A 12,322-nucleotide genomic window follows, 5' to 3' on the forward strand; every position below is an offset into this window, starting at 1 on the left:
GAAAAAAAATGTAACTCAGTACTCACTGTAGTGAGTGACAGAGAGCGCATTTTCTCGTCGACGAAAACTTGAGGTCACGGACAGACGGACAGACAGACGGGCTGGCGAGCGCACAATAGTGCATTTTCTCCATAAATGAGAAAATGCGCTAAAAAGGATGTTTTGGTTTTCAGACGAGATATGATCTAACGCCACCGAGATGCCGTGTATGAGCCTCGTCTTCCTTGGATCGCGAGACTGCCACCACGCATAGCACTGAATAATGTTTGCTAATTCATTAACTATGTTCAATTTATACATTTGCATACGGGCTGCCGGCACTTACACAGTTTGTGTGACGCTCTTTCTTAACATAGCCAAGAGAAAACGTTCATTTTGTTGAGCTGCAACCAATTTTAGAAGCGTTTATACTCCACCTTATTCAAGAATTATATCCAGAAAAGATAAACAATTGTAATAAGCTAAACAATGAGGAAAATATAATAAAAAATTCACAAATATAACTTAATCTAAAACAAGGAGATAGGTTTAGATAAATCGATAGAAGCAAGTCATATATCCTTCCAAAACACTTTAGTAATAGTCAATAAAAATAATTTAATAAATTCGAAGGAATATAAATGAAGTACAAGCTTCATACAGAGGCACACAACAACGCAAATATGTCCCCCCAGTTTCTAACAATGTCTTTTCTTATACTGAACAATGCTGAAATCTGATATTCAAATTTGGCTCATTCATTGTCACACAAAACGGCAAAAAAAAAAATCACAATAACTAGTGGAAAGTGATTAGTGTAGCGAAGTCTATCCTTTTATTTACAGCACTCGGCATCTGAAAATATTCTTATATAACCCTTTGTTTATTGGTATATCTGACAAATGCCAATAATTTTCATATCTAAAGTCGTGAAAGCTAAAGGTACTGTCACTAGCCGAACGATGCCGTAAGTTTTTTCTCCATGATAATTTATAATCGCAATCTTGGCTGGAGCGACAGGTTCTCGCCATGGCGTAGCAATATTTGTGGCATTCAAATATCCTGATGTAATTACCGAAAGATATTTAAGGGAAATTAGATTAGTAAGTCAAGTAATTCTCTCAGAAAGAAAATTCTTTTAACAAGCAATGAACAGATAACTCAGAGTGCGAGAAACCGATAGACTGGATAGAAACATGCAAAATATATAGCAAATATGTGAGGCCAATGCATAGATATCATTAGGAACATACGTTTAAAACAACACATCACTCACAGAACACAGATATTGTTGCAATAAACAGATTCCCACATATTTATTAGTAAACGAATAAATAGAATTGAAATGACACATGTTCAGACAACCTCCATGTCACATCAAATTATGGGTACAGAATTAGCCAACACAATATATATAACACAATATACGTATTTCCTATATATAATAGGAAATCTTTTACTAATCAACTAATCATTGGGATATTCATTTGTAAAAGTGCGCACACATAACAGGTCCCGAGCTGCTAACACGTAGTTCCTGATTTGTTATCAGTCGGAATAAAGTCAAATATTAAGCTATAAATGATTAAACTAAGGCTTGCAATGAATAGCGTTAAAATATTTCAACAAACACTCTAAACAATTTATATTTTACTGGAAGAAGAGAGGTGAGAGGTTAAGGAATTGAGAGGATGGAGGGGGAGAAGAGAGGGGTGGGGGTGAAGAGGAAGAGAAGCGAGAGGTAGAGGAATAGAGAGGATGGAGGGGGAGAAGAGAGGAGAGGGATGGGGTGAAAGACTGGAGAAAATAAAGTAGTGCAAGCTGGAGAAAATGTGTCGGATTGCTCCACCAGTAGATCGAGACTTGTTTAGCAGCGCTGAAGTCTTGTAATTCCTTAGTATTGCTAGAAAAGTCAATTGCATATATTACCACGAATCAAAATGTAAGTTTGGTATGGCAAGACATATTCCTGCTGCTTAATTACAAAAAAAATTACATGGAAATAAAGTTCAGTTCATTAGTCTTGTCACACGCAAGAGTGGCATGGAGTTGCCAGAATAAAAATAGCTTTGTCAAGACATGGAAACATGGTTGACATTTGCCACTTTTGCAGAACAATTCTCTAGCAAAAATTAACTTGGAAAAAAAACTTTTATACATACACTCCTGAAACTTGCAATAACAGGTTCAACACAGTTTGGCATGACACTGCACAAATTTATTTTTAATACGCCACCATTTCTCCGGTGGACATAGCCACAGCTTGAGCACACACGTTCCAGCCATCATGTCGACCATTGATATTAATAGTATATAAATACAGAAAATCTCAGTTTTGAGCCAACACTTCCACTTTGTCTAAACACTTGAAATATGAATGTTTAGCCCAGCCGATCATTCACAAAGAAAAAAATTAGCTTGAACATGACAAAAGAAATAGAATTTGTTGTTCAGCGCAGCAAAATTGTAAAATCTCCAGTAAATAATGCAACCATTGGTAAATGTTGTCCCAGAATAACGCGAAGGCAGACATTTGAAGTGATGGCTGCTCTGTGCAAATTGGCATGGGAGTTAAAATTGTTGTAGTTCTCGGAGCTGAACTGAATTAGGTTGTTACGTATGACGTGATCACACCTCACCGAATCCCTCTGTTTCCTCGATGGCGAAGGTAAGCTTCTCAATCACTCCTGACCGAATCCCTCTGTTTCCTCGATGGCGAAGGTAAGCTTCTCCATCACTCCTGATTCATGATACCGCCAACCATTTATATCCGTCACAAAACAGTTCATGATACCGCCAACCATTTATATCCATCAGTAAACAGTTCATGATACCGCCACTTCGATAAGTCTACCACTAGAAATTTGACGGTTTTGGAAAGAAGCTTCAGCTCTGGTCATACTTTTGGGGAAGGAGGGGAAAGAATTATTGAACAGAAAATCGAATTATAATGAAATGTGAAAAATGCGGAGTTTTCAGCTGTTAAATGGAAATTAATACAAAAGAAGAAAGAGGTTAAACGGATCTGTTACCCTACAACAGTAACGGGATCTAGATAATACTTAAACATCACGGTGGTGACAGTCTGTACATGTGCGGTGTAGGTACATGATATTTGATCATATATACTATGTATGGATGAAAATGATCTTCGTATATTAGAGTGATAAAGAAAGATGTGGATCATTAACACTTCATGAGACCAGAGTAATAGTAGAGTGCATTCCCAACCTATTGAAACTTATGCTTTGAACAGCCCAACAACTTCGTTGGCCAAGTTTCCATTTACACAAAAGAAAAAAAATGGGATACAATTGTTTCTGAATCTGATGTTATGTAGAATTTCACGTTGCACAGAGAAGCAAACACTATTTTTTATTAAGTTAACAGTTTTCTTTTATTATCGGATAGTTTATGTGTAGAATTCCACCTTGATCAGGATACAGAAAATATGTAATTTTTTCTAGTGTGTTAAAAAGATTTTTAGTGCATCAACAAGTTATTTAGATAATAAATAAGTTCTCTGTTGTATTAACTAGTTTTTTAAGATAAAAAACAAGTTCTCAAGAGTATTAACTAGATTTTTTTAGATAATAAACAAGTTCAGAATTGTAATAACTAGTTTTCTGTTATCTTAACATGACATTGACTCACCCATGAGCTCGGAGAAGCCCCCCACCGGCACACGGCAGGTCCCCGTCACGAACTGCAGCAGCCGAGCCCTGCGTTCGTTGTCGATCTCACGCACGAACTGTCAACACGAAGCATGTTACACGCAGCACTGTCAACACGAAGCATGTTACACGCAGCACTGTCAACACGAAGCATGTTACACGCAGCACTGTCAAAACGAAGCATGTTACACGCAGCACTGTCAACACGAAGCATGTTACACGCAGCACTGTCAACACGAAGCATGTTACACGCAGCACTGTCAACACGAAGCATGTTACACGCAGCACTGTCAACACGAAGCATGTTACACGCAGCACTGTCAACACGAAGCATGTTACACGCAGCACTGTCAACACGAAGCATGTTACACGCAGCACTGTCAACACGAAGCATGTTACACGCAGCACTGTCAACACGAAGCATGTTACACGCAGCACTGTCAACACGAAGCATGTTACACGCAGCACTGTCAACACGAAGCATGTTACACGCAGCACTGTCAACACGAAGCATGTTACACGCAGCACTGTCAACACGAAGCATGTTACACGCAGCACTGTCAACACGAAGCATGTTACACGCAGCACTGTCAACACGAAGCATGTTACACGCAGCACTGTCAACACGAAGCATGTTACACGCAGCACTGTCAACACGAAGCATGTTACACGCAGCACTGTCAACACGAAGCATGTTACACGCAGCACTGTCAACACGAAGCATGTTACACGCAGCACTGTCAACACGAAGCATGTTACACGCAGCACTGTCAACACGAAGCATGTTACACGCAGCACTGTCAACACGAAGCATGTTACACGCAGCACTGTCAACACGAAGCATGTTACACGCAGCACTGTCAACACGAAGCATGTTACACGCAGCATGTTACACTGTGAACACAGTAATGCAATCAAGCACTAATGCTGTAACTAACCTACCAGAACCATGCAATGTTGTAACTAACCTGCCAGAACCAGGCAATGTTGTAATTAACCTGCCAGAACCACACAATGTTGTAACTAACCTGCCAGAACCACGCAATGTTGTAACTAACCTGCCAGAACCACGCAATGTTGTAACTAACCTGCCAGAACCACGCAATGTTGTAACTAACCTGCCAGAACCAGGCAATGTTGTAACTAACCTGCCAGAACCACGCAATGTAGTAACTAACCTGCCAGAACCAGGCAATTATCTTGCTATTCTTGTTGTAGTTGCGGTATGTGGTATGTTTCTGCCAGTCGTTGATATAACTAACCTGCCAGAACCAGGCAATTATCTTGCTATTCTTGTTGTAGTTGCGGTATGTGGTATGTTTCTGCCAGTCGTTGATATNTCATCAGGTTGATATGGTCTAGCAGCTGTAAGGCACCTGCATCATCAGGTTGATATGGTCTAGCAGCTGTAAGGCACCTGCATCATCAGGTTGATATGGTCTAGCAGCTGTAAGGCACCTGCATCATCAGGTTGATATGGTCTAGCAGCTGTAAGGCACCTGCATCATCAGGTTGATATGGTCTAGCAGCTGTAAGGCACCTGCATCATCAGGTTGATATGGTCTAGCAGCTGTAAGGCACCTGCATCATCAGGTTGATATGGTCTAGCAGCTGTAAGGCACCTGCATCATCAGGTTGATATGGTCTAGCAGCTGTAAGGCACCTGCATCATCAGGTTGATATGGTCTAGCAGCTGTAAGGCACCTGCATCATCAGGTTGATATGGTCTAGCAGCTGTAAGGCACCTGCATCATCAGGTTGATATGGTCTAGCAGCTGTAAGGCACCTGCATCATCAGGTTGATATGGTCTAGCAGCTGTAAGGCACCTGCATCATCAGGTTGATATGGTCTAGCAGCTGTAAGGCACCTGCATCATCAGGTTGATATGGTCTAGCAGCTGTAAGGCACCTGCATCATCAGGTTGATATGGTCTAGCAGCTGTAAGGCACCTGCATCATCAGGTTGATATGGTCTAGCAGCTGTAAGGCACCTGCATCATCAGGTTGATATGGTCTAGCAGCTGTAAGGCACCTGCATCATCAGGTTGATATGGTCTAGCAGCTGTAAGGCACCTGCATCATCAGGTTGATATGGTCTAGCAGCTGTAAGGCACCTGCATCATCAGGTTGATATGGTCTAGCAGCTGTAAGGCACCTGCATCATCAGGTTGATATGGTCTAGCAGCTGTAAGGCACCTGCATCATCAGGTTGATATGGTCTAGCAGCTGTAAGGCACCTGCATCATCAGGTTGATATGGTCTAGCAGCTGTAAGGCACCTGCATCATCAGGTTGATATGGTCTAGCAGCTGTAAGGCACCTGCATCATCAGGTTGATATGGTCTAGCAGCTGTAAGGCACCTGCATCATCAGGTTGATATGGTCTAGCAGCTGTAAGGCACCTGCATCATCAGGTTGATATGGTCTAGCAGCTGTAAGGCACCTGCATCATCAGGTTGATGTACTCCTCCTTGTTCTCCTCCGTGACTTGTATTTCTTTGCCGTCAGGCTTCAGCTCCACTTCAGTTATCTTGCCGAGCACCTCGAAGTTCGTGCAGAAGAACATTTCCAGGTCACATTCCTGTTGAAAAAAGTAAGGTCAAGTCACGATCACGCGTCGGGGAATTGAAAAAAACTAGTGTCATGTAATGATCACGTGTCAGGTATGAAGAAAAAATTGGAGTAATGAGGAAGAAAATTCGAGTATCGCACAACAAAATGTAGTTTTTGGTTAGAATCTTACATTCAAAAAATTAACAGGAGTTTAACTAAGGATGGGTGACATTATTGTTTCGTGTCACATCCTAATTCTTAGGTTACGTTCAAATTGCATTTCGGCTTCTTGGGTGACCTGACTCCTCATTATACAATTTTCAGATTTATGCTCTTGTGAATAACAGAATACTTATATTTGTTTGCATTGGGAATATATTGATTTAATAAAATGGATGCATAACTAATATGGACACCTTTAATTTAATCTACTATTATAACTTTTGTGACTTAACTTTAGTGCGGAGGTATATCTCACCTCGATGTTGTCACTAAACATGAGTGGCAGTTTGACAAGTGGTATATCTCACCTCGACGTTGTTGCTAATAATTATTTTCAACTAATAATGATGAATGGTAGTTTGGCAGGAGGTTTACCTCGATGTTGTCTAATAATTAGGTTTAACTAATAATAATGAGTGGTAGTTTGGCAGGCAGGTTTACCTCGATGTTGTCTAATAATTATGTTTAATTATTAATAATAATGAGTGGTAGTTTGGTAGTGGGTTTACCTCGATGTTGTCTAATAATTAGGTTTAACTAATAATAATGAGTGGTAGTTTGTAGGGAGGTTTACCTCGATGTTGTTGTCGCGCACCCAGCACAGAGAGCTGTAGAACTCAGGATCAATGGACTCGAGATCCTTCATGGTAAGTTTCTTGCTCAGCATGCGCTTGTAGAAGGGCATCGTGAAGCCTGAGTAGATGAACTTGCCGTGATACAGCGCCTGTCACAGCAAACATTCAGTAAATGTCGGTCTATTGACACGTTGACTACGTATTGGTACATATGCGTACCACGAAATGTATTTCTCCAGGAGGTAGTGGTACATAATTCAGGTTGCCTAAAATCGGCCAAATCCGAGAACAAAAACGGCCAAAAAGGCCGATAACTCAATGTATACTAGTTTATTTGTAGGTTCCGCTATAAAAATTCTATTTATTTTCTTTTTGCAGTATTTAAAATTTAATTAGGAAGTACCCCTATCATAAATTTTAGCCAGCCAACGCAATTGAGAAAAACTAAATCACGGAATTTATCCGGAAAAAATGACCGTCTGGCAACCCTGCTTAAAAAAAGTACAAAAAATGAAATAATAGTACAAGATGAAGCAATCGTAGTCAACGTGTTAAGGTGTGACGGAATTAATCGATCAATTGTGTAGGTACTGTTCAAATGAAGCACAAGTTCTGTATAACCAGCCAATATAATAATGTAATATCAGTAACATTTTGTGGTACAGCGCCTGTCACAGCAAACATTCAGTAAATGTTGGTCTATTAAGGTGTGAAGGAATTAGTCGATCAATTGTGTACTGTTCAAATGAGGCACAAGCTTTGTATAACCAGCCAATATAATCCAATGTCGGACATATTTTTAATGTTCACGTAAAGCAAATGTAGAAGAGAAGGGATGGGTAAAGAACTTTTGTTGATCAACGCATGCGCGTGACCACGCTTCTAATAAAGCGTGTGTCTTGTCAATTAATCAATTATATATATTACATGTATATTCAATTAATTATAACAGATGAGCTTTAAAGCGTTATTGATTACAAAAAGATCATAACATATTGAATGAATAAAGAATACTTAAACCATTGTTGACATCTTGAAAAAAAAAATGTGTGCAAAAAACCTGAAAATCTATTTATTATGAAAAATATATTTGTACATGAAAGATGGCTTGCAAATGCGCCTAATGCATCTCTCAAGAGATACCTATCATCGGTTGACGCGTTAATGTCATGAATACAACTGTGATTAACTTAACAGCTTTAGCGTAACAAAATTGATGAGGCATCTACACACATCTTATTTACGTTCGATTAATATAATTATCTTGAAATTAACCCAACACACTTCTGCCTGATACAGTGAATGCTGAGCTCTACAATAAAACTTCTTCCACATCCCAACTAAAGAAACCAAAAAAAAAATCCCGACTAAAATACAATAAAAAAGTAAGAAAATTGCAACTAAAATGAAAAAAAATGGTGACTAAAATATAATAAAAAAGTAAGAAAATCGCAACTAAAAGACAACAAAAAAAAAATACTAACTAAAATATTATAAAAAAAACAAGAATATAGAATTTCCCACCATGGCAATAAAGCGTCCGATGAACTTGAAGTACGCAAGATGGTCAGGGTTGACTTCCGAGGCAGGGTTGATCTGCAGCGAATAGTTGCTTTTGTTGGCGTACTCGAAGAGGCAGTACATAGGGTTGAGAACCTCGTGGCTCAGCTGGAAGAACCACTCCCTGCACATATGGCGTTATTGAAGAGGCAGTACATGGGGTTGAGAACCTCGTGGCTCAGCTGGAAGAACCACTCCCTGCACATATGGCGTTATTGAAGAGGCAGTACATAGGGTTGAGAACCTCGTGGCTCAGCTGGAAGAACCACTCCCTGCACATATGGCGTTATCGATGGAAACGTACATAGGCATGGCACCACCACGCACACAACTAACCTCGCCACATTATAGCCCAGTCACACCACACTTTCATATCTGGTCACACCCTAGTCTCGCCACACTGCACTAACCTCGCCACGCCGCCATAGTCGAGCCCCTCCTCGCCCCTGAAGATGATGAAGAGCTTGCGTCTGAGTTCGTAAGCAGGTAACCGCATCACCTGATGGTAGCTGTCCTCGAACATCGTGGGCCGCGCTACCGTGATCTTGATGTGGCCTGTCACTGCGTTGCTGCACAAATTGTACATGTTTTATTACTTTGTTAATAACATTTTAATATATCACACTTTCGTTGTTATTTTAAACGAGTTTGATTATACACCGTGATCTTGATGTGGCCTGTTACTGCATTGCTGTAACATATTATACATATTTTATTACTTTGTTAATCGATATTTTAACATAATATCATAGGTACTCTTATTGTGTATTTAAGCAAGTTTGATTCTACACCGTGAACTTGATCACAAATGATCAAGAAAGGTCGTTAATGCACGGGTTGACAGTGCGTGCAAGTCGTGCGTGCGTGAGAGCCACAGTATAATGCCCTCAACGAACCGACGAGTGAGCTTTACATTCAAATTCGTGAGCTTCCAATCACTAAGTTACAGGTATTATCACTAAGTTACAGGTATTATCACTAAGTTACAGGTATTATCACTAAGTTACAGGTATTATCACTAAGTTACAGGTATTGTCACTAAATTACATGTATTATCACTAAATTACATGTATTATCACTAAATTACAGGTATTATCACTAAATTACATGTATGAATATGGAGTGAGCTTTCCATTAATAAAAGAACATTTAGGCACAGACAGTTATTGTGCTAGGTATGCATATCAATTATATAGAGCAGAGCTAAAATACAACTCAATAATTAGCGCACATATCAAGGTAATTATATAAAGTATTATTACCTGAGGCACAAGCATATTACAGCTCGTTAATTACTGCCTATAAGGTAATTAAATAGAACCTATATCACTACCAATAATAATAATAATTAATAATCATTACCTGTGGCAGAGGTAGCGGAATTGGCCGAGTTTCCAGCGGAAGGATCGCTCGTAGGAGATGGCAGCGCCGTACGGCCCGCGTGCCACGCTGTCAACGGCAGTAATGTCAACAGCAGTGTCAACAGGAGTAATGTCAACAGCAGTGTCAACAGGAGTAATGTCAACAGCAGTGTCAACAGCAGTAATGTCAACAGCAGTGTCAACAGGAGAAACAATCCCCTATGACACTGCTGTATTTATGCACACAATCCCTTTATATTATAAGTTGGCAGAATTTTCTTGTTTATATGCGTACAATTTGTGACCAAGGAATGCATTATAAGGGACAGAACATTATATTGTTCGACTCCTTGAATATTATAATGCATTCTCTGGTCATAAATTGTACGCATATAAACAATTTCTTTCCAGTAACATTTAGACGGGAGTTCCCCAAGAGTCCGTCATCTCTCATGCCCTCTTCAATCACTTCATCTCCGGCTGCTAAATTTCGATCTGCCCGAGACTACAAATCACTAAGGCGGACCAAGCAGTGTTACTGTCCGGCATTTGTATTGAGGCGGACCAAGCAGTGTTACTGTCCGGCATTTGTATTGAGGCGGACCAAGCAGTGTTACTGTCCGGCATTTACGACTGGTAAGCCGCCAAAAGACAGGCTAGAGCCCCATTAAAGTCTTCGGCCTCACTTTTCACTCCCGAGTTCTTGAGTTTACCCCATCGCCTTAATCGGCAACAGCCACATGCCACTGGACATGACATCAAAAATCCTCGCAGTCACTTGGGACACCAACTTCTCCCTCACGTTAATAAAATCGTCTAAAAAGCAGCCAGCAACCTATGCATTCTGAAGGCCCTGGCCGGCACCAGCTGGGGGTTCCTCTAAGGAAGTGTCTACCTATAAATCCTCTTTCTCTCTAATCATGGCTATATAAATTCATCACCTGACCCATCCTTAACTACGTTGCCCTAGTTTGGTATCCTCCTGCCTCTCGCTCCGCTGTCGCAAGCCAAGGTCATACAGAACTTTGCCTTAATGCTCGCCCCCAGCTGCCTAAAATGACGACATTGACCACCTGCACACTGAAACAAGGGTCCATCTCTAGGCCACCCACAGGGAGCTAGGTGGCTTGCAGCTTCTAGCGAGTATCCTTCAGACACTATCCTTTTTTCAATGCTCGTCTCCGCCCTTCCTGTGGAAAGACTCATGAAGGAGTCCTTGTAGTTTCGTTTCGGTCAACTCGTGGCCCGCGCAATGGTTGACGGCTGCCTGCTAGCGGGCACCTATAGCGAGGCCAGGTCCACCCTTCGCAGGACGATCGCCTCCCACACCGCAGTAACCGCTGAGAAAAAAAGGGTTCTGGCCGCCCCACCTAACCCCAGGGCCCCTGAAAAAGCTTAGCTTACTCGCCCTTACCGCTCTGCTACCTATACATTCAGGGCCGGACGCTCCCTAAAGGCCGTTCCTATGGGCCGCTCCCTAAAGGCCGCTCCCTATATGGGTTCTCTCCACCTCACAGAACACATCCTCTCCTGCCCGTCTTTTCCCACAGACCTCCCCGTCTCCTCTCAGAGGGACAGCTCTTTCAGGCTGCAGCATTCCTAGCCAAGCTCCCATCATATGTCCCACCTTCCTCCTTCCACGGACGCACCTTCTGCGTGCCTGAATTTCGACGCAACGAACAACAACGACAAGGTAATGCCTTCACCTGTGGGCACCGCCCCTGGGGTCGGTGAAGGTGGTTGTGCGAGTGCTGTGGTCGACAAAGTAAGGGCGGCCGTCCTCGGTGAGACGCATCTCCCAGCCTGAGGGCAGGGGCTCCTCCTCCACCACCAGCCTGCGGAGCACGGGGCGTTAGAGGGAAGTGTGTTGGTAGGGGCGTTGGAGAGGTATAAGTAGGAGGGTAGTGCGTTGGTAGGGGCGTTAGAGGGGTACAAGGAGGAGGGTAGTGCGTTGGTAGGGGCGTTAGAGGGGTACAAGGAGGAGGGTCTGTCTCTTATACACATCTAGATGTGTATAAGAGACAGGTCCAAATGGGTCCGTCCTCACGGTATACTTGGATAACCGTGGTAATTCCAGAGCTAATACATGCAACTCATATCCCGAGGTGTGTGCATTTTTGTGTGCATACCGACGGAAGCACTTATTAGACCAATGCCTAACGGCTGGTGGCTGTCTCTTATACACATCTAGATGTGTATAAGAGACAGACTTCGCCCTCCGTGGAAGTGACTGTCAAAAATTTCGAAGCCGAGAGTCGACCTCGGTTGGGTGTGAGTTGCTGGCTAGGAGCAAGGAAAATCATGGCGATGAGGAAATGAGCTCGAAATCTTGGTATGAGACCGTATCGAGTTCAGACTGGTGTCAAATCCTTGCTGCGGCCAAGCAACTTCGCCCTCCG

General features: G+C 41.9%; 1 protein-coding gene across 1 annotated transcript in view; it reads right to left on the bottom strand.

The window, feature by feature from the left end:
- Nucleotides 1-457: 457 nt before the first annotated feature.
- LOC108674621 (E3 ubiquitin-protein ligase Su(dx)) overlaps nt 458-12,322 on the bottom strand; it is a gene marked incomplete at its 5' end in the record, with an annotated part of 12,784 nt that continues 919 nt past the window's right edge. Inside the window, 9 exon segments of the mRNA XM_047881399.1 lie at nt 458-2,719; nt 3,634-3,730; nt 4,832-4,975; nt 5,973-6,233; nt 7,002-7,151; nt 8,527-8,686; nt 8,973-9,131; nt 9,925-10,011; nt 11,630-11,758. Of these exon segments, the coding sequence (XP_047737355.1) occupies nt 2,661-2,719; nt 3,634-3,730; nt 4,832-4,975; nt 5,973-6,233; nt 7,002-7,151; nt 8,527-8,686; nt 8,973-9,131; nt 9,925-10,011; nt 11,630-11,758 (1,246 nt within the window).

The sequence above is a fragment of the Hyalella azteca genome, unplaced genomic scaffold, assembly GCF_000764305.2.
Source record: "Hyalella azteca isolate HAZT.00-mixed unplaced genomic scaffold, Hazt_2.0.2 contig7830, whole genome shotgun sequence".
Lineage (NCBI taxonomy): Eukaryota > Metazoa > Arthropoda > Malacostraca > Amphipoda > Hyalellidae > Hyalella > Hyalella azteca.